Source organism: Salvelinus fontinalis, chromosome 15 (genome assembly GCF_029448725.1).
Source record: "Salvelinus fontinalis isolate EN_2023a chromosome 15, ASM2944872v1, whole genome shotgun sequence".
Lineage (NCBI taxonomy): Eukaryota > Metazoa > Chordata > Actinopteri > Salmoniformes > Salmonidae > Salvelinus > Salvelinus fontinalis.
This window is the reverse complement of record NC_074679.1, coordinates 46,984,482-47,010,726: the sequence shown is the minus strand read 5'-3', so window position 1 is coordinate 47,010,726 and position 26,245 is coordinate 46,984,482. Positions and strand designations below refer to the sequence as shown.

At 44.7% G+C, this 26,245-nt stretch overlaps 3 protein-coding genes across 4 annotated transcripts in view; all 3 read left to right on the top strand.

Annotated features, from left to right (window-relative positions):
• Positions 1-5,704, top strand: part of ttbk2a (tau tubulin kinase 2a) — a 29,708-nt gene extending 24,004 nt beyond the window's left edge. For both annotated transcript variants that reach the window (XM_055864015.1, XM_055864014.1), the window contains one exon: positions 60-5,704. In XM_055864015.1, the coding sequence (XP_055719990.1) occupies positions 60-552 (493 nt within the window). In that variant the 3' untranslated portion in view covers positions 553-5,704. The remainder of the gene's footprint in view (positions 1-59) is intronic.
• Positions 5,705-5,871: 167 nt separating this feature from the next.
• cdan1 (codanin 1) lies at positions 5,872-24,702 on the top strand. Its single transcript, XM_055864013.1, has 25 exons — positions 5,872-6,093; positions 6,500-7,245; positions 7,411-7,644; positions 7,912-8,108; positions 8,437-8,550; positions 8,716-8,794; positions 8,984-9,104; positions 9,251-9,450; positions 9,631-9,706; positions 9,805-10,010; positions 10,236-10,356; positions 10,514-10,657; positions 10,889-11,055; positions 11,294-11,465; positions 11,561-11,615; positions 12,839-12,975; positions 13,140-13,243; positions 13,705-13,854; positions 14,001-14,064; positions 14,292-14,615; positions 14,886-14,993; positions 19,132-19,195; positions 19,881-20,125; positions 23,423-23,530; positions 23,710-24,702. Exons 1-25 carry the CDS (start codon positions 5,887-5,889, stop codon positions 23,827-23,829), a joined length of 4,263 nt encoding a protein of 1,420 aa, XP_055719988.1. The 5' UTR covers positions 5,872-5,886; the 3' UTR covers positions 23,830-24,702.
• Positions 24,703-24,884: 182 nt separating this feature from the next.
• LOC129812071 (stAR-related lipid transfer protein 9-like) overlaps positions 24,885-26,245 on the top strand; it is a 62,950-nt gene continuing 61,589 nt past the window's right edge. The window contains exon 1 of the mRNA XM_055864012.1: positions 24,885-25,126. Coding sequence (XP_055719987.1) covers positions 25,080-25,126 — 47 coding nt within the window. The 5' untranslated portion in view covers positions 24,885-25,079. The remainder of the gene's footprint in view (positions 25,127-26,245) is intronic.

Here is a 26,245-nt window from a genome sequence, read left to right as displayed (position 1 = left end):
ATTTACAATGTATATCTAAAGTTCCAAACCCATTCTCCATATTCCATCCTCCACCCAAGGCTGAGGCGTTACCGAATTCGAGCGGGCAGCACCAGCGACTCAGACCTCCTGACCTGCCTGGCCCAGCTCATGCACCATGGTCATGGTGGTGGTTCTGTCCGCGGCTCCCCCCAGCACGGCCGCTCCTCAGCCCAGCACGGAGGCTCCCGGATGGGCGTGTGTAGCCTGACCAGCTCCCCCCACCACCACCGGAGCTCCAGCGCATCTCCACGCAGCTCCTCCTCTCTACAGCGCTCTGTCTCCTCCTCCCCCTCCCGCCACGAACACCGCGGGGGAGAGAGAGGAGGAGGGGTTTGTTTCGGTCGGTCCCGATCCCCTCCTAGCTTCTCCGGGTCCCCCCCTCCTCCCCGGCGCTCCTACCCTCACCACCAGGAGACTTGCTGCGGTCGCCAGGCCCGCGCCGGCCCGTTCCACCAGCACGCCCCCAGGGGGAAAGTCTGCAGCCGCGAGGAGAGAGAGAGGAAGTGCTCCAGCAAGCTGAGCAGCAGATAGTGGCCCACTGCTCAAGCCTGGCCCATAGGAAGCTCTGGGCCTATTTATTAAAGTGTCTCAGGGTAGGAGCAGGTCCCCTCTGTCCATGTAATCTTATTCATGAAGTACGTAAATAATAATAAATCACTAAACTGATCCTAGATCAGCACTCCTATCCTGAGATGCTTTGTGAGTAGGCCATGGGGGTCAGTGTTGTTGCCACAGCAGAGGGTGGGATGTTCATACAGACCAGACGATCATGCTCGGGATCGATGAGGACCTGAGGCCTCTGTCAGAGAATACTGAACTTAATGCCCCCCCTCTCCTCCCCGTTCAGTTTCTCCCCACACCCCGCTGTCCTCTATCTCTTTCACTTGTAAATCCTTCACTCTTTCTCCTCTCATTCCTTCCATTTTGTCATTGTTTAATCACTCATTTATAAGCCCACTTTAAGCGTTCATACTTCATTCAAAAAAGGTATCCAGATGCGTCGTGCTGTGTGGAAAATGTAGGGGTACTTACTTCCCTCATCTCCTCAGTGAAAGTGAACACACTCCGTTCAGATTACCCTAGGACGCTAATGGTGGAAATTCAGTGGATGAGCACTCATGTATTAATCACTAACCATTATATTGGCTAGTTCTATTGTCTTTCCTCTGTACTGACCTAGGGAGCGCAGTGCATAGCAGGCCTACATGTATGGCCCTGAAGCTCTCGAGAGAAATGTACACTATCTACAGATCTTATTTATTTCTATTTTGACGCGCCTGTCACACCAGTTACACACTCTCTCTCCGTCTTTGACTTCAGATGTACTGTATAGCGAGGGTTCTTTATTTCGAAGGCATCTAAAGCAATCGATCGATCAATGAGAGAAGTGATCATTTTGAGTGATCCTTCCTTTAATACAATCGTATAGTGTGTGTGAGCTCACACACCTACTTGTGCCTACTGTGTTGATTGATTGATTGATTGATTGATTGGGGAAACTTAAATGTCAAAGTAAATGTGTGATTGGATACTAGTAACTGGGCCTTGATTCCCTTTGTATGCTCCTCTTGAGGAAGGAGTCTGACTTTGCGTTCCAATTCTTTACCCTTCTGCCCTGGACGTAAAAGTAATGGGTTAAGAAATATGATGGCAACCCTCCCTAGCCTTGCCCATGCTTACACCAATCCAGTGATTTTAAATGCATGGATGGGGGGGAACTGCACACTTGGGGAGAATTGGGACGCAGCCTGCTGATAAATTATGGTACTATTTATAACAGTAGTAGTGAATACAAGGCAACACTAAGTTATAATGATATATAATGATATATAACTGTATAATAAATACTTGTCTTAATGTGTGCCTTGCCTTGGCACTTTGGGCAGCTCCTGGTTTCACTACAACGTAGGCTATGATTCTCATTTTTACAAAATGACCCCCTGCAAAAATTGTGCCAGCTGCAAAGACAGTCCTCTTCATGTGAGTGTAACATTACATTATTCACTACAAGAAAAAGGAAGCAAAGTGAATGTTTTTATTTTATTTATTCAGACATTATTTTAAGAAAGAACATTTTTATTTAAGATATTAAAGAAAGGGAAAGTTTTAAGCCGAAACTTCGATATCCTGTTTGTCAAAATTGTATGACAGGTCCAATATTTATGTCAAAAAATGTCATGCTATTTATGCCATATAAATATCATGTATCATATACCAAATCAGTGTTTCAAACTTCCCAAAGGATAAAAAAATGTTGCAAGAGAATGTTTTGTTTCTTTTGTAAAGACATACTGTATGTTGTGTGCACTATTACCTCAGAGTTAATGTATTGTTTGAGAACCAACCACATTTTCAATGAACACTATCATTTAAAACCGCCCTCACCTGACCTTTCTTATACCTACTAAACCCCCCCCCCCCCTCCCTTCTAGCCTGAAATCCAGAACCGGTCTTGTTCTGACATTCCACTCCTTGTACTCCGTGTTATTGCCCAACATTGGAATGAAAAGGAGTAGTAAGGAGTGGAATGATAGCAGAAACCGACTGATACACAGGCTACCTCTCCCCACCCCTCTGCTTGTAAGATACTGTGATATAACGAACTACTGCTTTCAGCACTATTACTCCTTGCATGCGCTGCCTACCAAGAAAAGAGAAAAACCAAACAATCAACCAATCAGTAAAGTAAGCAGCATACCACTTCCCATAATGCATTGTGAGTGTCTGAAAGGGAATTCTTCTTCTTGTTGGATAGTACCGTATGTATTTTGGTTGGAATATTTCATTTGTTTCCTTTTCCATTTCTCCTCACAATCTCCATCACTCTTCACTCTTATCGTCCCACCTGGTCCACAGCATTGATCTGCTTTTCTAGCTCTCCTAACGCTCATAATCCTAGGAGCACTGCACTGACTGATTGGGTAATACACCTGAAAAAGGATACTCCTAAAAAGGGATCTAATGTATTTATTTAGCATCTGTTTGATTGGCTTATTATCATGATGTGACACATGCATAGTACGGTATGTAAAGAGGAAAAGACTTGCCTGGAGTATTTACATTATACAACCTAGGCTTGGCGAAATACCGACGGTATAATTTTTAATATCGTTTGAAAAACAACAAACATTTTGTTTTTATTTGGGGGGAGGGTTGGGGGGTGCGTGCTACGCCACTGCTGATAACTATAAGTTAAGTATAGCTATAAGAAATCTAAAATGTGTCAAATAAATGATATCCAGCTCAGGGCTCCAGCTATGCATTTAGTTTCCTAACTTGCTAGCTAAGTGGCAAGATGTCAAGATCAATCTTCTTGGATATAACAGAGACATTCAACTCCCAACTGGATCAAGATCCCTGTTGCCTAAATTGTTTTGTGCATCAAAAAATCCCCACAAGGTGCACTGAAAAATAATATGTATAGCGCCCCTTGTGAGCACTTCCGGTAATACTGTATGCCCCGGTATGGTACATAAACGATAAGACGGTATGAAAATCCGGTTACCACTCAAACCTAATACAACCAATATGCAGTGGGGAGATATCTACTATACCACTGCTCTATGAGATGGACTCGATTGCTCTGTCATGATATACAGTACTGTATGTCAAGTGAGTTGTTTTACTTGGTCCATTGTGATAGATTGTCTTGGTACCTGGCTGCATACAGCCTGGTGGCGTTCCAGGTTGCTTACATTGCAGACAAGCTGATACAGATCGGATTCAACGTAGATCTCTACAAATGTGGGCGTAGTGTTTAACATAGCGGGAACCCCATCAATTACTTCATGATCTGATGATCTATGCAACATGTGGGCAACCTTGAAACCCCCCTCTGTCTCACAGGGTCTTCACTATCTGGCCAAGTTGCAAAGTCATAAGCCCTAGCCTATTTCTCCAAGTTCTCTTTTTAAAATCTGTTTTTAAACCTAACCTTAACCCTAACCTCAGTGCTGACCTTGTGCCTAACCTTCAATTTAGACCAAAAAGCTCATTTTGTTTTTCTGCAGCCTGCCCATCTAGTGGGAACCGTTTCACAGAGCAGCTATGATATGACTTATCCCAAGGCTAGACACAGACAGTGTTCAGTCAGTCGGTCGCCTTAATCATGTCTTTTCTCTTCCCTTGGCTATGTAAGCAAGGGATGACTGAACTATGTCTGTCTGTTTGTCTACTCTGTGCTGAGGATCACTCCACTGCTTAGCCACCAAGCTACTGTCAGGTTCTTCCATAGACTGTATAGGGTTCTCCCGAGTTCCTTTCCATCCTTGACAGGTGTGTTGTCCGTCCCGTCTTGCCTGCCTTTACAGATTTGTGGAAATTATTTATCCAGCAAATTAGAGGCAGAGTATTGGTGTTTGCCTTTCAGATGTATAGCTTTTCTTTCTGTGGGCACCTCTGCTCTTATTGGCCAATATGATCCAATCAAGTTGTCCGTAGGACTGGACAGAATGTTTGTAGTCACCGGCAGTAGCCAATAGCCATTTGACCACTGAGCTGTGTCTGGATTCTGGAATCAGAAATTAGTTTGAAATCGTTTTTAAGGTGTATGATAAAGCTCTGTTTTTACATCCAGAGATTGTGACACGAATGTACAGTACATAGACAGTAGTACCACACCAAGCAGTGAGTGATCTGTTCAATTCTAGGTTATATTCGGAACTTCCATAAGCCAACTGACTTCAGCTGTAGTTGCTCAAAATGTTTAATATATATATACACCTGTAATAGGTTTAACATATTTATTTAAAAGGTCATCTTGATTAACCGTAACTTATTGCTTTAATAAAAGGAAAGTGCTAAAGGAATAAAGAGTGCTGCTGATTTTGGGAAAGTATCATTAATCCATTCATAATATTAGCATTTTATTGTTATTATTGCACAAACAAAGTGGTATATTTAAGCAATAAGGCCTGAGGGGGTATGGTATATGGACAATATACCACGGCTAAGGTCTGTTCCTTTAAGCACGACGCAATGCGGAGTGCCCGGATACAGCCCTTAGTAGTGGTATATTGGCCATATACCACAACCCCCCCCTGTTGCCTTATTTCTATTATAAACCGGTAACCAACGTAATTAGAGCAGTAAAATTAATGTTTTGTCATACCCGTGGTATACAGTCTAATATACCATGGCTGTCAGCCAATCTGCATTCAGGGCTCAAACCACCCAGTTTATAATGTTACTTTTTGGACTGAGATTATGATTTGCCACTGACTGTATGGTGGTGTGATTGTAAAGGTGTCACAAATGTGTCATAGCCTGCCTGTATCTGTGGTCCAATGATTGTACTCGTTCATGGCTACAGATACTGTGTTTTTGGGCCAATAGGCCAACTGTAAAAACAACAACAAATTGATTTATTGATGTATTGGGTAGTGATGCTCATCGTTGACACCCATTGCCTGTGTGACTTTAGTTTTAGATATTTCTCGAAGTGCTTCACGTTTTAGTCCTGTGTTGCAATGTAACGGTTTTGAAATGTATGTACAGTCACAAGGAAAAAATGTAACAAGAGGAGGATCAACATTGTACATAACTGTAATTATGTATGCTTATTTTATCGTTTGTACCATATCAATGCCTTGTACAGTGTTTTTTTTCTGTTCGTTTACAATTATTTTGTATTTTATTTTTATAAACTGGTTATAAATAAAATACTCATTCCGCATGCAGAAAACACCCGACTGTCTGCCTATTTATTTTATTTGAGAAGTGGTCTGCAACAGTGCACTATTGTAATGCAAATGTCACATTTGCCTAGTATTTACACGTAATATTGGAACAGGTTCCCGTTTGAGTGCTTGTTTGCACTTCAACGTTGCCTTGTCAGTCACAGAAAGTGATCTGACTGAAGTAGACATGTTGTCCTATTTCTGGAGCGCGCCCCAGGGCAATGCGGTAGCAACATTCGCGCGCCTGCTCCCATTCTGGTCCGCCCCCAACTCCAAGCAGCAGGCAGAGTGCCAGACAGCGCCTGCTCAGACCAGAATGGCGGCTCTTTTGGAATCGCTGCTGCAGAAGGAAGTGGAAGCTATCAAGGCCGTCGAATGGCTAAAACACGACGGGGTAAGTGACAATGCAAACCCGAGATTAAGTGGATTTCGTGGGGTCTGGTTTCAATAGTTTTGCATGCCCTGCGAAATGTCATCGTGGAACGGATGTAAACAAAACTTTTCCACTGCTCTCTCACCTGCTGTTTTCAATATGGAAACTAGGCTAGCTAGTCAGTTTGCTAGCTAACTGTTATGAAATCAATAGCTTACCAGCTAGTCAACTGGCAGCTCGCTACCTGTCGTATCATCTTCAGAATGATGTAAATCAGGTCATCAACTAACGTAGCTAGTTCTTTAGGAAAGTATTGCTAACGATGACCACTTCAAGATAACTAGCTAACGTTAGCTAGTTAACGTTATGTAGCTAGATATTCTTGAGATGTTCTCATATATTCTTCCTACTGTTATTGTCACAACAGGACAGTGACAGCTTGGCATGGTGTAAGCCACTGAAGATTGAAAGACAGGAGTTTGTTCCTTTCCTGTTGAACTTCCTGCGAGAGCAGAGCTGCTCCGCCCTCACCCATGGCCCTGCCACACCCGCCAAGACCCCCAGCCACCCCAGGGTCTCCCAGCCCTCTCAGCAGGGGCCAGGCTTCTCCAGTGAGCGCAGGGGGGGCTGCAGATCTACCGGACCTGGAACCGGTCCTCGTAGCGCCAGCCGTGTACAGCTATTCTCCTCCACTCCCTCCCTGTCCCCTGGGGCTGAGTGGGATGCTACCCACCCCCCATCTGGCTCCCACTACCTGGGTGAGATCAGTGCCCTCAGTAGTCCTTCCTTCAGCTCAGCCAGGAGCCCTGCTCCAGCCTCCACCTCCAGGCACACTCCCTCAGAGCGCCGCTCCGACCAGAGAGCCAGTTTGGGGGATTTCATGCCGTCACCTCCAGAGCTCCAGCACCAACACAGTCTCAGCCTGGGGGTCCAGCCGCCGCGTGGCCGCAGGAGGAGTGCCGGGATGGGAAGGCAGGGTGGGGGGCGTGGTGTGTTCCAGACTGAGGAGGTGGGGCCAGGAAGATCTGAGGGTGGTGGGAGGAAGGGAAGGGGAGGAGGGGCTAATAAAATGGGTGACACTGCTGTGTCACCTCCGACGACAACGCTGGTCCAGCTGAACTTAACCAATCTGGAAGACTTCCCACCTATGGGGATGTCGCATGCATCACCACCGTGAGTTCTGTTCTATGCCTTGAATTGAATTTCAGAACACTGAATGAAACGTCTCACCTGTGAATTAAGAGATCAATCAAAAATGTCTTACTTCAACCAAAACAATAAACAACAATGTTATTTTTATCATACTGTTCTGTCCCCCCCCACTTCTTTCTCCACTAGACTGCATACAAAACCATCTCGGAGGATCAACCCAACCCCAGTCAGTGCAGAGCGGCCGCACTCCAGACCGAAGACCTGTTTCACTTCCACCCCGTTCAGCACCAGGCCCTCCAGCCCTCCCCCAGTCCCAGAGGCAGTCACTGGTGCCATCGAAGGGAGCATCACTGGGGCCCTGAATGTGGGCAGCCCCCCTCTCAGTCTGCAGGAGGAGAGAGAACTGCTAAAGAGAGTGAAGTAAGTGGGTTAAGAAGGCCAGTCACCATTATAACACACACCTCTTTTCCTTTTATCCAGACTTCTAGGACTGATTTCCCAAACAGAGTCAGCCAAATCCTGCACAACATTTTTTTTTAATGGAACAACTCAACTGAAAGTGTTTTTAAAATCCAGGAGTAGTCTTATTTGGGATCATGAAACCAGTCCTTTTTCTACCTCTGTCAATCTCAATTATCTCATTTGTTCCTTTGCTGTCATTTTCAACCTTTTACTTGTTTCTTGTAGGTGTAAACGAGCCCAGCAGGTGGGCTCCCCTCTACCCACCTCTTTGGACCCCTGTACCCCTACCCAGTCAGTGCTCCGGCCGGTATCAGGCTCCAAAATGACACCTGTCATCCAGGGGTTGTGTCCTGACCCCTCTAAAGTCACCTTGACCTCTGAACTGGACCTTCTGGCTGACCTCTACTGCACTTGCATCTCTGGTACATCACCTGTAGGGGGAGACAGTGTTTCGTGCTAGAGGGGGGTTAACCTGGTCCTTGTGACGGTCCCAGATATCTTTGTGCTGTCTGCAATGATCATAGAAGTTGGCACGAAAGCACCACAGATCTGTGACCAGGCTAGGGTTAGCTAGCTATATAATCAAAATGTCTTCTTTTGGAAATCTGCTTTTGTGTAAGATTTTAAGTACTTTAGTCGAAGTAATGTGCATTTAGTGCGATTATGATAATTTTTTTAAATTACTGGTGTCATAACATTAATTCTGGTGAAGATTCTAATGTTGTGTTTTGGTCTATCTCTTTCTGACAGAGAACCTAGTTCCCAACGTGTTCCTGGAGCTGTTCTTTGTGCTGCAGCTTCTGACATCTAGAACACCGGCCGTCACAGAGGAAGAGGACAAGGATCTAAGTATGGGGACGTTAGGTGAGAGGTGGAGATTCTTTAACATGACCAGTAATCAGTATGGATGGAGTTTTGTAATATTCTTTCTTTCAGGTCAGACGTATTTATTTCAATGTATGGGTTAATTCAGGTTTTACTGGTGACAATATGACTCTGCTAACCCTTTGTTGTGTTTGATCTACTCAGATGTCCTGGAAAGAGGCTACCTCAGCAAGGTGCACAACTGTGTCTACTTCTCTGTCAGGGTGCTGGAGAATCAGTTTGAGTGAGTTCTTCCTTCTTTATGGGCATGTTATACTGAACATTTTAAGATTTGAATCCTTTGATAGTCTGGCTCCATATGTGTTTGTACCGGACCTGCACTCTTGGCTAGGTCTCCCTTGTAAAAGAGGTCATTTGACGTCAATGTGACAACCTGGCGAAATGAGGGTTAAAACTGTGTTTTGTGTGTCAGGTTGGTGTCTCACCTGGACAAGGACACCCTGCGTCTCTTGGCTGAGAACGAGAGGGTGAGCTGCTTCTCTCCATCCCTGAGGAACAGACTGACCCTGGCCCAGGACCCCAGCACAGCCAAGGTACATAACCCAACATGATAAGAGCACTAATACACTCATCTTTCGTTCTCTTCAGTCAACTCCGAAGTAAACAGCAATTCAAATGTTCCTAATCGCAGAGCAATGAATTGAAATGTAATTGAGCCCAGCCCTCTGTTCCCTTCCAGGTCTCGCCCTCTGTGGACACCTTCATCCACTCTGTCCCGTTCCAGCCTGCCACTGACAACCGCTCCAACTTCAGCAGTGACAAGGCCTTCCACACCTTCAAGAAGCAGAGGGATATTTTCTACGAGGTGCTGCGAGAGTGGGAAGACTTCCACAAGGAACCTAAATGGGAGTTTGAAGTTGAACTAGGCAGTAGGGTCAGGTAAGACCAATACTAGTGGTAGCAAACGAATGGCCAGTTTCACAGAACGAGTTTAAGCCTGTTCCTGGACAAAAAAAAAGGGCTCTGGTTCCGGCAAAATGTGATGTCTTTTTTTTATAGGAGTAGGCCTAGTTATTGGTCATGTTATAATGGTGGTACCGTTGTGCTTCCTCCTTTCAGAGGAATGGTGAGTCAACTGAACTCCACTGGAAACCACTCCCATTTCGCCAGACTCTTCCTCAAGCAGTTGGTGCAGGTATGGAATTGGGATGGTGCAATTACACACACACACACACACACACACACACACACACGCGTGCTCTCTCTCTCGCTCACACCCCTCTCTCCATCTAGATGTGTAAAGGTCCCCGTGCTCTGGGCTCCCCGGGCGACACCCCCGACGCGGACCTGCTAGGCATGCTGGGAGCAGACAGCCTGGGGCGTCTAAAGCGTCTGGAGGAGCGCCTGATCCAGCCCCAAGGCATTCTGGGACCCTGTCCTCCACCTGCCTTCCCAGGACACCAGGAGTTCTTCAGGGACTTCCTAAAGACCGCAAGCTGGTGAGGTTGACAGTGGTGATCCAGCTTGGATACAATGCAGTCGCATTTTGCAGATGACCATGTTGTCAAATCATATTGATCGGGTTCCTGCAGTGTTAAACACCACCTGTGCATTTTGCGGCAATCTTATACGGACTGATTGTTCTCAGATCTATACCGATGCGGAAGTATCCTGATTTGTCATTTGGGTGAACGTCTACCCGTAACCCTACCTCTCTGTCCTAGCTGCCAGCTGAACCAGCACCTGAAGGACAGTCTGTGTCAGCAGCTCCTCCAGCTGGACGAGGTGTCCGTCCTGGCTCCTGTGGTCTCCAGTACCGAGGGCGAGGGAGACATGGAACAGCAAGTCAGCACTGATTACTCTGTAGACCGGGTGCAAGATCTCTCACCTCATTCAGAATGGGGCTTGGTGGACAATGTGTTTTCTTGTTTTAATATCCCCCTTTCCCATATCTCCTCTCTCGCCCTCTCTCTGTGCCACCTCATCTCTCTCTCTCTCACAGGACGAGAAGCAGCGTTTCTCCTCCGTCCTGCTGTTGGCTCGTCTCCTAGCTAAGTTCCTGGGTTATATCTCCTTCCTGCCGTACCAGACCTCTGAGAGGCCCTCCAGGGAGATACAGGAGGCTGCCGCCACCCTCCGCAGCAAGGTACTGTGGCGCCAGACTTGGAATAGTAGTCTGTGGAAGCAATTCAGGAAGTAGACTTCAAACCAGAAATGAATGAATTGAAATGTCACTGACCCTCACTCTGGTCGGAAGAGGCATATGTTTTCATCCATCCGCAGAAGAGAACAATTTTATTACAAGTCAGTAAAGTACTAGTTTCTTACCAGATTGTGGCTTCCCTCCGTTGTGCTTTTTCCTTCCCTCCATTCTCAGAGTATGTCTGTGCTGGATGTGTGTGCGGTCCTGCGTAGCTGTGTTCGTAGGAGACGGACCATCCTGACTGTGCCCTGGCTGGTGGAGTTCCTCTCCATGCTGGACTTCACCGGTCCCTTCCTCCTCTGCTACAGGACCGTTCTGGGACTGCTGCTCAGCCTATACAGGTGTGTGTTACTTTCTCTATCATTCTTCTTTTTTAGTGCTTTCACTCTCTCTCTTGCATGTGTTCTCACTCCTCCTCTCTCCTTCTACCTTCTTCCTGTCTCCAGTTTCTTCCTTCATTTCTCCCTTTCTCTTTCTACCCATCTCTCTCCCTCCCTCTATTTCTCCCTTTCCACTCTGCTTCCCCGTCTCTCTCTCTCGTGATCTGAAGTCCTGACCCAGTGTGTGTGTGTCTCTTAGGCGGATGGTGCTGTCCAGAGAAGGAGAGGTGTGTTACCTGAATCAGCTTCTCATGGTGGCTGTTCTTGGCTGGCTATTCCAGATCCCAGTGATCCCGGAGGAGCTTTTCTTCAGTGCTGATTTCACTGTAGCTGTAGAGCTAGAGGAGAGCCAGACCAACGTCCAGGGACTTGTGAGTAAACTGGAATGGCTCTTCTCAATTAAAATTGAAGGCGAAATGTCACAGTCTTTTCATGAGTTTTGATGAACTTTTTTTTTTTTTTTTAGGACTGTCTCCCCCTAGTGGACCAACAGCTCCTCTACACCTGCTGTCCTTTCCTGGGTGGGTACATCCATAGAAATCAAATGAGTCATTTATAGTAATAGACAGCGTTGGGTATGTTACTTTCTAAATGTAATCCGTTAGTTGCTAGTTACCTGTCCAAAATTGTAATCAGTAACGTAACTTTTGGATTACCCAAACTCAGTAACGTAATCTGATTACATTCAGTTACTTTTAGATTACTTTCCACTTGAGATTCATTTTAAGAAGACAAAAATGTATGTTACCAATTGAACGACATCTATCGCAGAATAAATCAATGTTAATGTATACATAGCTGGCCATATATGGATGTCAAATTTTACTTTATTGGTTGGTTATGTAGGCTTCTTCTAACCATCACTTACTGCATTAAATTATATCTTTACATTGATATAATTTATAAGTCCAAAAATGTATGTAGCAACTACAGATTGCCCATTTTTTTATCCTATCAAAAGTGCGAGTTTGAGCATGTGTCCATTAGGCCTATGGATTTGTTTTTTTATCAGCATGAATTAGATTGAGCAATAAAATACCCACTTTTATTCCATAGGCTGGGATCCGCACTATGCAGCTGTTGCAAGAGCACATTTTTCACTGGCTGTCCACTGGTTTCAAGAAGAATGATTGATAGGCAGCTTTAACTTCCTAAAGCTGCCTATCAAATACACATTTAGATTTGTGAACAGCCATCCACAATCCGTAAGGTGCAAATAGCTAAATCAGAGAGTAGCAGTGTGATTCACATCAGTGCACTATGTAGATATCAGTAATAAGTGATATCCGTATCGCCGTAGACTACACCCCTGCTGTCGGCCTTACCTCCAAGCCTTTATTCAAGTTGGATAATCTTTGGATGCCGACAGCAGTCGCACCATTGGAAGACATAGCTTGGACTGTAGCCGAGTCACTCAGGTGGAACAAACCTAAGCTTGCGCCTTTTTTCAATGTTGATTTGAATGTCATTGAGAAAACAACAGAAGTGTCAAAGTTTTTTTTCTTTCTCGCAAACATCCATTCTGAATTTCAAAGTAATCTAGTTTTTCAAAAGTATCTGTAATCTGATTACAATATTTTTTCTGGTAACGGGTTAGTTGTTTTTGTAATCCGTTCCTCCCCAACCCTGGCAATAGACAATAGTTATTCTATTTCTTTGTGTGCAACGTCTTCTGCAGGGGCCCCGAATGGTGTTCTCACAATTGTAGAGTTGTTTGATTATCTGTTCTATCTCCTGTTTTCAGGTGAGTTCCGTAAGCTCCTCGCTGCCTTTGTGGCCGGTAGCTCTGCCAGGGGTGGAGGCCTCATCCGTAAAATCACCCCTACCTCTGCTGAGCTGAGAGGAACCCCCACCACCACCAGGTCACAGCAGAAACTACAGGTACGGTTCTAGGAGTAGCTGGCCTAGTGGTTAAGTGCCTATGTGATACTCTCCTCCTATCTTTCTTACCATCTCTCCTCTTTCCAGCAAAGCGTACCTAACAGGAAGAAATGTGTCTCTAGAAGCACGTTGGTTTCACCTTGTTGTTACCTTTGTCTGTAAAGGTGGATTTGGAGCAAGCCTTCTTCCATAACCAGCCTCCATCTCTCAGACGAACGGTGGAGTTTGTAGCTGAGAGGGTGGGATCCAACTGTGTCAAACACATGAAGTGGGTACTGTCGTGTGTGTGTGTACAGTATACACTGAGGGTACAAAACATTAGGAACACCTTTCTAATATTGAGTTGCACCCCCTTTTGCCCCCAGAACAGCCTCAATTTGCCAGGGCATGCTCAAACCGTGGTGCCTGGCACTTATTATCATACCCCGTTCAAAGGCACATAAATCTTTTTGTCTTGCTTGTTCACCCTCTGAATGACACATACAGAATCCATGTCTGAAGCCTTAAAAATCCTTCTTTAATCTGTCTCCTCCCCTTCATCCAGATTGATTGAAGTTGACATCAATACGGGGATCAAAGCTTTCACTTGGTCAGCCTATGTCGTGGAAAGAGGTGTTCCTAATGTTTTGTACACTCGTTGTATGTAATGTAGTGATAGTACGTATCCACTGTTTTGTAGGTGTCTGTGTTGATACATGTAGGATCCTCATGTGACTGTGTGTGTTGCAGGGTCACATTGGTGTGTGAACTGGTCTGTGGTGGAGAGCGGTTGCTGAGGGAGGGGCTGATCTCACCAGGGGCCAACCCTCTGATACTCAACGACTCCATCTGTGCTCAGCTCTGTGACGGGGGCCAGGAGGCTCTGGAGAGAGCTACCAGGTACACATGGCTTCGTCTATCTGTGGTTATATACTTGATTCATGGAGCTTGCCAATGAAATGGTCCCTAAAGTGCAAGCCCTGCCTATGGTATTATTTTAAACCCAGGTGTGTATGGGGCGTGACTATAGACTCTTGTGCGTTCAGGTTTTGCAGTGAGAAGGGTCCAGAAGCCATCCGGGTTCTTCTTCCTGACGAGACGTCTCCCGCTGTAAGTCTATTCAGCGTTGCTCTTTTAACTCTTGTCTACATTGACATGCTAGTCATTTAGCAGACGCTCTTATCTAGAGCGACATACAGTTAGTGCATCGGTCTAAAGATAACTAGGTGAGACAACCGCATTTCACACTCATGGTATAAAAAAAAAATCGTAATAAAATAGCTATAGCAAAATCAGTCCTTGCTGACGATGCTAACATGCATTGTCTCTCCCGCCAGGTTCTCACTACGTCGGAGAACATCACCAAGCGCCTGGCCACTGAGAAGGCCTGTAGCTGGCTCACCTCCAACATCACAGCCCTGGTCAAGCGAGAGTGGAAAACGAAGTTTGACCGTGTGATGAAGTCTCTTCCCAGCCCAGAGGCTAGTGGTGTGGAAGGTTCTGGTTCTGGTCTTGGGGCTAAAACGGGAGCTGCAGCAGTTACCCAGGAGCAGTCACGTACCCCAAAACGGGACAATGGCAAGGAGGAGGCTGCGACGTCCTGCCCCCCAGACTGCCCCCACAGTGCACCACTACCATCTGATGTCCTGGTAGAGATTAAGGTACTGTTCTAATGAATGTAGAATACCAGGATACAATGCTATCGTTATCATAGACACTCGTTTGGAGCTAGGAACACAAGCATTTTGCAACACCTGCAGAAACATTCACTAAATATGTGAATGCGACCAATAAAATTAGATTTGACTTTGATAGATAGCATAAAATCAATCATACGTCTTTCAGACTAATGGTATATTATGTGAGGTTCCGCTCTGGTGAATCAGTCTTATTGATAATGATATAAAAGAGGATGATTGTGCCCCCTACAGGAGGTGTTGAGTATTGCAGTAGGCCCGAGGTCTGAAAAGGAGGTGCTGACTTGTCTACAGCTGAACGCTCTACTGGGCAAAGTAGGAGACGCACTGAGCTGCAAAAAGGTACCGCAGGCTGTTGTCACCTTGGTCCTGATTAACACATGCTTTATACTCCCACAATGAACATGGGTTTATGGTGCAGATAGAGGTCCTGCATTGGGCCGTTGCGGTGACAGTATTACCTCCACACCTGCAGTCGTGACCGCAGTCAAAATTCCACGTGACCGTTTGAGTCACGGTAATCTCCTACGCGCTTTGACATGAATGGCACTGATGCGTTGGTAGTACCCAACTCTCTAGCGATCATCAGGTCACTAATGGTCTGGTACTCAGGTCTCTGTTGTTCCTCTAACCAGTCTGACATCAATGCAAATACAATGGAAAATCTCATCAAAACAGTGTCATGCTTTTAAAACTCACTGTTACTCTACATTGTTTGACCTCACTGTGATCGATCACTTTGAAGAAAGTAGTTCAACAACAGGTGGAAACTGAGTGGAAAACATGGTCGTTGTGGATGTTGTTTCAAAGCCAAACACAACAAAATGGACAGCGCTTTCCAAGGTGATGATTAATGCAAGGCATCACATGTAGAACACCCATTGGCATATTAAAGCTTATGCATAGGCCTGTATAAAGCCTGAAGTAAAATGCCATTATCCAACAGGCCTATATAGCCTACCGCATATTACGCACGGTAGAAAAACATTTTAAAAAACATTTAAAAAAAAGAAAAAAGATTTAAGATGTCTTTGGTACATAATTGTCTAGCCTATAGGCTACTCCAAAACTCTAGTAATCACCTTTGAGTGTGGACTGTATTATTATGCATACTGGATGGACTGGTTACCTTATGCTACGCTCCCACATTTCTATCTATGAGTCTGGGAGAGAAGGTATAGGCCTAGGTGATGTTCATTCACTTACGGAGTATAGTTAGCCTACAATTATAGTGAATTTGTATTTGATCTTGAATAGCCTACTAATAGGGTATTTTAAAAAATATTATCAAAATTAATATCTCACCACCATGCGTTTCCGTCTGTTCTCTCTCCTTCAATACTTTCTCGAGCACGCGGATACAGGGGCTGTCAACAGTTTAATGAAATGCGTTTCGTTGGTTAAACATGTTAGTATCGATGTTCGTGAACAGATTTCGCTTGGTTTCCCAAATTAAGCACAGGGTAGCTGCAGGAACTGGGTTAGAGAGCCCATGGCATACAGAGTTTAGGTGGAATATCACCTGTCGCGCAGCGAGAGGCTGCTCCTCAAACAGGTTGACGCGTGTAGTGAAATAAGTGTTCTTATGAGTCCAGACATTTCTACATGCAATCCAGTGTGAAAGCAGAGTTTTGATGGTTGCTGCTAAAAAGAGGAGGATCCCAACTCTCTAGTGCTAATATATTTATTTCTCAGCTGCTGATATTAAGCACATTGCTCTACTGTAAAACCGGAGTAGCCTACCCAGCATTAAAGGAACCGCAGGAAAGCGCAGCCTACATTCACTATTCGAGTGCAAACGGATGACATGTCTTTTTTTCCCCCATGCCTCTGTTTCTGCCCATTTGATAATGGCCAATTCTAACTTAAAACGAATTTGACATAATAGTGAAGACAAGATTACATTTAGAATAGTGAAAATATGATCACTTGATGAGACACGGCATGTTCAGCCTGAGCCAAGGAACAGAGCGCCAGCTTTTTTTGTGCAACTTTCTCAAATCATCAATACCCTATAATCGCATCATGCAGCCCATGTCTTTAAAAAAAAAAAGTTTTTAAAAATTGTATCCCCTTTTCTCCCCAATTTTCGTGGTATCCAATCGCTAGTAATTACTATCTTGTCTCATCGCTACAACTCCCGTACGGGCTCGGGAGAGACGAAGGTCGAAAGCCATGCGTCCTCCGAAACACAACCCAACCAAGCCGCACTGCTTCTTAACACAGCGCGCATCCAACCCGGAAGCCAGCCGCACCAATGTGTCGGAGGAAACATCGTGCACCTGGCCCCCTTGGTTAGCACGCACTGCGCCCGGCCCGCCACAGAAGTCGCTGGAGCGCGATGAGACAAGGATATCCCTACCGGCCAAACCCTCCGTAACCCGGACGACGCTAGGCCAATTGTGCGTCGCCCCACGGACCTCCCGGTCGCGGCCGGCTGCGACAGAGCCTGGGCGCGAACCCAGAGACTCTGGTGGCGCAGCTAGCACTGCGATGCAGTGCCCTAGACCACTGCGCCACCCGGGAGCGCCCATGTCTTTTCTAAGGTTTGTATCATTCACAACTGAAGTTGCCAAGTAACTCTAAATCTAGTGTATAGGACCTGTTTCAAATGATCACTTTTACTCTCAACATAGCCGCTTCAAATGCGTAGTGCGCACTCACTCGGGAACGGGGGGAAAAGGTACATTATGTTCTTACTATAAAATCATATTAAATAATGGCACAGGATTTATAAGCATATCTTGATCATTTAACAGACTACCTACAGCCGAGGCTGCCATTGGCATGGCCAGATAACGTGCATTAGGCCGACTCAGAATACACTGTTGTTCTTATGAAATACATTTTAATGTTGTTTTTTTAGACCTGCCTAACCCTAAAATAAATGCAGTGCATTTGGAAAGTATTCAGACCCCTTCACTTTTTTCACTTTTTAAGTTACAGCCTTATTCTAAAATAGATTCAATTGTTTTCCCCCCCCTCATCAATCTACACACAATACCCCATAATGACAAAGCAGAAACAGGGTTTATGAAAAGTTTTCAAATGTATTAAAAATAAACTGATATCACTTTTACATAAGTATTCAGACCCTTTACTCAGTACTGTGTTGAAGCACCTTTGGCAGCGATTACAGCCTTGAGTCTTCTTGGGTATGACGCTACAAGCCTGGCATACCTCTATTTGGGGAGTTTCTTCGATTCTTCTCTGCAGATCCTCTCAAGCTCTGTCAGGTTGGATGGGGAGCGTCGTTGCACAGCTATTTTCAGGTCTCTCCAGAGACGTTCGATCGGGTTCAAGTCCGGGTTCTGGCACGGCCACTCAAGGACATTCACAGACTTGTCCCGAAGCCACTCCTGCATTGTCTTGGCTGTGTGCTAACGGGTCATCCTGTCGGAAGATGAACCTTCGCCCCAGACCTCGTTTCCTAGCACTCGGGAGCAGGTATTCATCAAGGATCTCTCTGTACTTTGCTCCGTTTATCTTTCCCTCGATCCTGACTAGTTTCCCAGTCCCTACCGCTGAAAAACATCCCCACAGCATGATTCTGCCACCACCATGCTTCACCGTAGAGATGGTGCCAGGTTTCCTCCAGACGTGACTCTTGGTATTCAGGCCAAGGAGTTCAATCAGACCAGAGAATCTTGTTTCTCATGGTCTGAGAGTTCTTTAGGTGCCTTTTAGCAAACTCCAAGCGGGCTGTCGTGCCTTTTTACTAAAGTGGCTTCCGCATAAAGGCCTGATTGGTAGAGTGCTGCAGAGATGGGTGTCCTTCTAAAAGGTCCACAGAGGGGACATTTTTTGGTACCCTTCCCCAGATCTGTGCCTCGACACAATCCTGTCTCGGAGCTCTACGAACAATTCCTTCGGCCTCATGGTTTGGTTTTTACTCTGACATGCATTGTCAACTGTGGGACCTTATATAGACAGGTGTGTGCCTTTCCAAACCATGTCCAATCAAATTAATTTACCGCAGGTGGACTCCAAACAAGTTGTAGAAACATCTCAAGGATGATCAATGGAAACAGGATGCACCTGAGCTCAATTTCGAGTCTCATAGTAAAGGGTCTGAATACGGTATTTCTGTTTTTTTATTTTTAATACATTTGCCAAACATCTAAGCCTGTTTTCTCTTTGTCATTATGGGGTATTTTGTGTAGATTGATGAGGGGGAAAAGGTGTATTTAATCCATTTTAGAATAAGTCTGTAACGTAACAATGTGGGGTGTGAATACTTTCCAAATGCACTGTAGATGTTTCAACTGCCACCACCAGCAGTTTGTATGCGTGCCGGCTTGGAGATGCTAAACGTGTCTGTTAAATAATGGTCAAATAAACGTGAGAATAGCAGTTATTTGCATGACAGTTGCTGGCTGACGAAATGTCATGACCGCCACAGACCTAGACACGTATACTGCAAATTTGTTTTTGATTGTATTTATTCTCTCCCCTCTCCCTCCTACCTATTACTTCACAGTTCTCATTCCCAATGCCTGAACAGATGCTGATACGTTGCACCGTCCTACTAGCCTGTAAGCTAGGTAAGATTACAAGAGCTGGGACTGTGGCTAGAAACCAGGTCAGGGGAGATACTGAGTGTATAAAACATTAGGCACACCTGCTCTCTCCATGAGAAGGAGGTGAAAGCTATTATCCCTTATTGATGTCACTTTAATCAATGTAGATTGAAGGGGAGGAGAGATTTTAAAGCCTTGCGACATGGATTGTGTGTGTCATTCAGCGGGTGAACGGGCAAGACAAAATATTTAAGTGCCTTTTGAATGGGGTATGGTTGTAGGTGCCAGGCGCACTGGTTTGAGTGTGTCAAGAACTGCAACGCTGCTGGGTTTTTTACGCTCGACAGTTTCCCGTGTGTATCAAGAACGGTCCACCACCCAAAGGACATCCAGCCAACTGGACACAACTGTGGGAAGCATTGGAGTCAACATGGGCCAGCATCCCTGTGGAACGGTTTTGACACTATGTCCCGACAAATTCAGGCTGTTCTGAGGGAAACAGGGGGTGCAACTAATACTAGTAAGGTGTTCCTAATGTTTTGTACACTGTGTACATTCATTTGCCTGTTGCCAAGACCTCCATTGTTATCAGGCCCTCAATGCATGTCCTGTATGACAAGGGTTGGCTACAGCATATACATTATGGAATGAAGCCAGATGAGACCTAATGTTTATCATGTTGAAGTTGTTTATATGTGTGTCTGCACAGTTTCAGGGGAGCTGCCCATGGTGTTCCCCCAGGAGGAATGTGGTAGGACAGTGTCTCCTGGTAGGACAGTGTCTCCTGGTCCAGTACTATCAGACTCCCCAGTCCAAAGGGTACGCTGTTCAATCAAAGCCCTGCTGGAGCAGTTGATCCTCCTCTGGGGGAGAGACTACTGTTCATCAGCCCCCCTCCACCTGCTCTTCACAGAAATGACACTCAGTGCTGTCCTCATGGCCAGCGACTCACAGGTACGTCTCAGTATAGCCTACATGTGCATAGCTACTTGGTTTATGTTTTGTGTATACAGTTGAAGTCGGAAGTTTACGTACACTTAGGTTGGAGTCATTAAAACTTGTTTTTCAACCACTCCACAAATTTCTTGTTAACAAACTATAGTTTTGGCAAGTCGGTTAGGACATCTACTTTGTGCATGACACAAGTAGTTTTTCCAACAATTGATTACAGACAGATTATTTCACTTATAATTCACTGTATCACAATTCCAGTGGGTCAGAAGTTTACACACACTAAGTTGACTGTGACTTTAAACAGCTTGGAAAATTCCAGAAAATGTTGTCATGGCTTTCGAAGCTCCTGATATGCTAATTGACATCATTTGAGTCAATTGGAGGTGTACCTGTGGATGTATTTCAAGGCCTACCTTCAAACTCAGTGCCTCTTTGCTTGACATCATGAGAAAATCAAAAGAAATCAGCCAAGACCTCAGAAAAAAAATTGGTAGACCTCCACAAGTCTGGTTCATCCTTGGGAGCAATTTCCAAACGCCTGAAGGTACCACGTTCATCTGTACAAACAATAGTAAGCCAGTGTAAACACCATGGGACCACGTAGCCGTCATACCGCTAGGAGTTCTGTCTCCTAGAGATGAACGTACTTTGGTGTGAAAAGTGCAAATCAATCCCAGAACAACAGCAAAGGACATTGTGAAGATGCTGGTGGAAACAGGTACAAAAGTATCTATATCCACAGTAAAACGAGTCCTATATCGACATAACCTGAAAGGCCGCTCAGCAAGGAAGAAGACACTGCTCCAAAACCGCCATTAAAAAAAGCCAGACTATGGTTTGCAACTGCACATGGGGACAAAGATCTGATGAAACAAAAATAGAACTGTTTGGTCATAATGACCATCGTTATGTTTGGAGGAAAAAGGGGGATGCTTGCAAGCTGAAGAACACCATCCCAACCATGAAGCACGGGGGTGGCAGCATCATGTTGTGGGGGTGCTTTGCTGCAGGAGGGACTGGTGCCCTTCACAAAATAGATGGCGTCATGAGGATGGAAAATTAGATGGATTTATTGAAGCAACATCTCAAGACATCCTTCAGGAAGTTAAAGCTTGGTCGCAAATGGGTCTTCCAAATGTACAATGACCACAAGCATACTTCCAAAGTTGTGGCAAAATGGTGTATGGACAACAAAGTCAAGGTATTGGAGTGGGAATCACAAATCCCTGACCTCAGTCCGAGCAAGGAAGCCTAGAAACCTGACTCCGTTACACCAGCTCTGTCAGGAGGAATGGACCAGAATTCACCCAACTTATTGTGGGAAGCTTGTGGAAGGCTACCTGACAAGTTTCACCCAATTTAAAGGCAATGCTACCAAATACTAATTGAGTGTATGGAAACTTCTGACCCACTGGGAATGTGATGAAAGAAATAAAAGCTGAAATAAATAATTTTCTCTACTATTATTCTGACATTTCACATTCTTAAAATAAAGTGGTGATCTTAACTGACCTAAGACGGGGCATTTTTACTTTGATTAAATGTCAGGAATTGTGAAATTGAGTTTAAATGTATGTGGCTATGGTGTATGTAAACTTCCGACTTCAGCTGTATGTAGTTGAAGCAGAATATGTATACTACCGGTCAAAAGTTTTTGACCACCTACTCATTCAAGGGTTTTTCTTTTATTTTCACTATTTTCTACACTTTAGAACAATAGTGAAGACATCAAAACTATGAAATAACACATGGAATCATGTAGTAACCATAAGTGTTAAACATGTTTGAGATTCTTCAAATAGCCACCCTTTGCCTTGATGACAGCTTTGCACATTCTTGGCATTCTCTCAACCAGTTTCACCTGGAATACTCTTCCAACAGTCTTGAAGGAGTTCCCACATATGCTGAGCACTTGTTGGCTGATTTTCCTTGAGTCTGCAGTCCAACTCATGGGTTGAGGTCGGGTGATTTGTGGAGGCCAGGTCATCTGATGCAGCACTCCATCACTCTCCTTCTTGGTCAAATAGCCCTTGCACAGCCTGGAGGTGTGTTGGGTCATTGTCCTGTTGAAAAACAAATGATAGTCCCACTAGGCCCAAACCAGATGGGATGGTGTATCGCTGCTGAATGCTGTGGTAGCCATGCTGTTTAAGTGTGCCTTGAATTCTAAATAAATCACAGACAGTGTCACCAGCAAAGCACCATCACACCTCCTCCTCCATGCTTTACGGTGGGAAATACACATGCGGAGATCATCCGTTCACCCACACCGCGTCTCACAAAGACACGGCAGTTAGAACCAAAAATCTCCAATTTGGACACATTTCCACTGGTCTAATGTCCTTTGCTCGTGTTTCTTGGCCCAAGCAAGTCTCTTCTTATTGTTGTCCTTTCTTAGTCGTTTCTTTGCAGCAATTCGACCATGAAGGCCCGATTCACAGTCTCCTCTGAACAGTTGATGTTGAGATGTGTCTGTTACTTGAACTCTGTGAAGCATTTATTTGGGCTGCAATTTCTGAGGCTGGTAATGAACTTATCCTATGCAGCAGAGGTAACTCTGGGTCTTCCATTCCTGTGGCGGTCCTCATGAGAGCCAGTTTCATCATAGCGCTTGATGGTTTTTGCCACTGCACTCTTGAAATTTTCCGTATTGACTGATCTTCATATCTTAAAGTAACAATGGACTGTTGTTTCTCTTTGCTTATTTGAGCTGTTCTTGCCATAATATGGACTTAGCCCTATTTGGTAAAGGACCATCTTCTGTATACCCCCCTACTTTGTCACAACACAACTGATTGCCTCAAGGAAAGAAGGAAAGAATTTCCACAAATTAACCTTTTAAGTAGGCACACCTGTAAATTGAAATGCATTCCAGGTGAAGCCTCATGAAGCTAGTTGAGAGAATGCCAAGCGTGTGCAAAGCTGTCATCAAGGCAACGGGTGGCTACTTTGAAGAATCTCAACTATACTATTCCATATGTGTTATTTCATAGTTTTCATGTCTTCACTATTATTCTACAATGTAGAAAATGGTAAAAATGAAGAAAAACCATTGAACGTTTGACCGGTAGTGTATGTATTGAAGAAATGACTTGCATTGACTGATATGTGGTTGTTTTACCTACCTTTGCACTTACTGTAAGTCACTCTGGAAAATGGCATCTGCTAAATTACCTACATGTAAATGTAATTATGTCAACCTTATTTCAGGGACAATTCTGTAGACGCGAGTATGTGAAGCTCAGGTTTTATGCCCCCCCCAGATAAACCAGCATGCTCTCTGTCATATCTCTACAGTGGGACAACTTCCTGTTCCTGGTCAGACAGCTGGTAGAGCGGGGGATTCTGGGAGAGAAAGAAGTGGTCTCTCATTGGAGGAAGCTGTCACAGTTACCCTGGCCAACGGTGATTTGTGTGCTTGAAACATGTCTGCCTCCTCTGCACTGCATGGAACAGGAAATCTGTTGTGCTCATTGTAATAATTGTTCAAAAATAATTTAGTCAAGCGAAACCTGACAACTGTTCAAGACACATATACACTCTATGACTGCTTGTGAATAACTATCTCTCTTTTCACTATTTAGGAATTCATAGAGAAGATCCAGCAGCAGTCCTCTTCCACCACAGCCCTTCCTCCGCCTGAACTTCAGAACCACATGGACATGTTGCAGGTCTCACCACAACCTGTAGAGGGAGCCAACTAACCATCTAGACAAAAAAACACATAGCTCTGAGAGACACATGCTCTGTTGGCCAACACTGCCCAGTCTGTTAGAAGACATATGTCACTGACAGGTGTAGCTGAACTCTACTACTCTGGCCAGTCAGTCCATAGTGCCGTTCTAGGTTCCTGAGATGTTAAACACACACAGACCGCTTTGAGATGAACAGCCATTGTGTACAGAACAGAGGAGACCATCACCTGGAACGTCACTCATCTGCACAGCCAGCCACAGTCAGTTCAGACCAAGCCCTAGCCGCAAAACATCGTTAGGGCCAAAGGGATGCGGTAGGGACCGGCTGACACCGTCCTGTTTTAGAGGTGCAAATGGGAACCAAAAAGTCCTGCTCCTCGGGAGCAGTGGTGGAGCCATAGGCCAGGGGGAAGGGTGTACCAGAAGGCTGAGGACGAGGGGTGCAGTATCAATAAAATAATAATTAACTTGATGTACAGATGCTAGTAAATCAAAAATGGACAACAAAAACATGAGAAACCAATCCTTAATCGAACCTTACTGCCGTAAACATATGTAGGTCTGAAAGGATTATTGTAACTGTGTGTGTCAGCATTCAGCAAGGGCTGTCTGGGGGATGATTTGTTATTGGGCCAAGGAATTTTGTCATTTATAAACGTTCACAGATAATGTAGTCATATGTGTTAGTCTCAGAAGCACAATGCCTTTAACCGTCACTGGTGATTTTGTGTGTTCATGGATGCTTTTTCTGTGCATTTGTAATACTGTTTAGTTCACGTTGGACTTAATGGTACCATGATTGTCTGCTGCTTTTAAACTTTACATTTTCGCATGCTGCCTCTCACATATTGAACTATAATAAAGATGTATTCTTTGGTTGGGCCTCCTTTTCAATCTGTCATTTTTCATACTTTGTCACTGTAGGCCTGCTGTATGAACACATTTTCATGAGGGAATGTAATGCACTTGTGACATCGTATATGCCCCATGTATTCTAATGGCAAGGCAAGCATCCCCTGAGCTGCTCCGCCTCACTCGGTCTCTACACAGACTCGCCAGGCTGAGACTCCAGGCCAGCAGGAAGTTGCGTTCAGTGTGTCCCGCTGTCGGTTGAGCGTCGGGACGAAGAGGCTCTTTATCGTGAGAAATGTCTTGAGTGACGGACGGTGAATACACATTTTCCCGTTTTAATAACGGGTGAATGTAATTATTAAGTGGTGTTTATATCCTAACGAGTTGCCTTTACCAAGAGAGGAACTATGGCAAACGTGAAAGTCGCCATTCGAGTTCGCCCTCTCAACGCAAGGTAAATTCACCCTGTTTCTCTTCTATTCTAAGTTCACTGTCAATAAAGTTGGACTACTAACTAGCTTTGCTTCATTATGCAAATGATAATTTTTAGAATAGATGACAATAGTTGGGATTTATTCTGCTGTTGTGTGTTGTCAGTGTTACTACGCATGGGAATTGGACTGAATTGGGCAGCTCCAGCTCTAGTTTCTGATACAACGTATTTAATGTCATGATGATGCGATGTAGGTAGCCTATATGCCTTAAATGTGCATGCTTTATGTATTGTGCATACACCCTCGGTCTCAGTTTGCAAGTTACTTCTTGAAAAGCCACTGACAGCATGCATGGGGCAGGCTACACTGTCAGAATAAAAACATTTACGTTGACATTTTGAAAAATCTATTGGCTCCACTCACTCCATTATTATGCAATTACTAAAGTAGTAATTTATATGCCACAGTAACAACAATAGTGTAATTACAGTGTTAGAACAAATGAATTTGTGTGCTGCCTTCTACAGAATACGTATCCCTTTCGTTATATCACTCATATCACAATCTAGCAAGCAACATTTGTTGGTGAAACACTCATGGGAAAACTTTTTTTGGTCTATTTTACAGCGGCATAAAAATGTTTTTTATTGGGGTAGCTAGACTAGTGCAGTAAGTGTTGTGCCCCACAAGCACCCGCCTATTAGCCCAAATTACAACAGTATGTCGAGTTAAAGGTCCTTTGGGATGCTTGGGGGGTGGGGTTGTACAGTTAAATCAAATTTAAGTTAGCTGTATTTTGCCATTGCATTTGGCCAAGCAACATAGGCCTAGCTTTAAAGCATTTTTTTAACGTCTTTGCCTGAACATCATTGGTTGTTTTAAATCCTTCTCTTGCGCTTTGCATTACAAAAGGGGACTTAATAGGTAACATTCACTGTCATGCAAATACATGGTTCCTGGTTGTGTCTTTTACAGGGATTTGAGTTGGTGCTGTTGTGTGTGTGTGTGTTGTGCAGTGTGTGTGTTCATGTGTTAATGGAAAGTGTTTTGCCCTTCGGTACAGTTTAATTGTAGCTGTCCTGCCATCATTCAGGCTTTGCATTGTGACACAGAGATAACAGGAGAACCCAAGCCGTTAC

Excerpts from the sequence above, each read along its gene's own strand:
- cdan1 (XM_055864013.1), top strand. The coding sequence starts at position 5,887 with ATGTTGTCCTATTTCTGGAGCGCGCCCCAGGGCAATGCGGTAGCAACA. Across the intron at positions 8,551-8,715 it reads TCTAAGTATGGGGACGTTAG|ATGTCCTGGAAAGAGGCTAC; the intron begins GTGAGAGGTGGA and ends TGATCTACTCAG. Across the intron at positions 12,976-13,139 it reads GGTCACAGCAGAAACTACAG|GTGGATTTGGAGCAAGCCTT; the intron begins GTACGGTTCTAG and ends TTGTCTGTAAAG.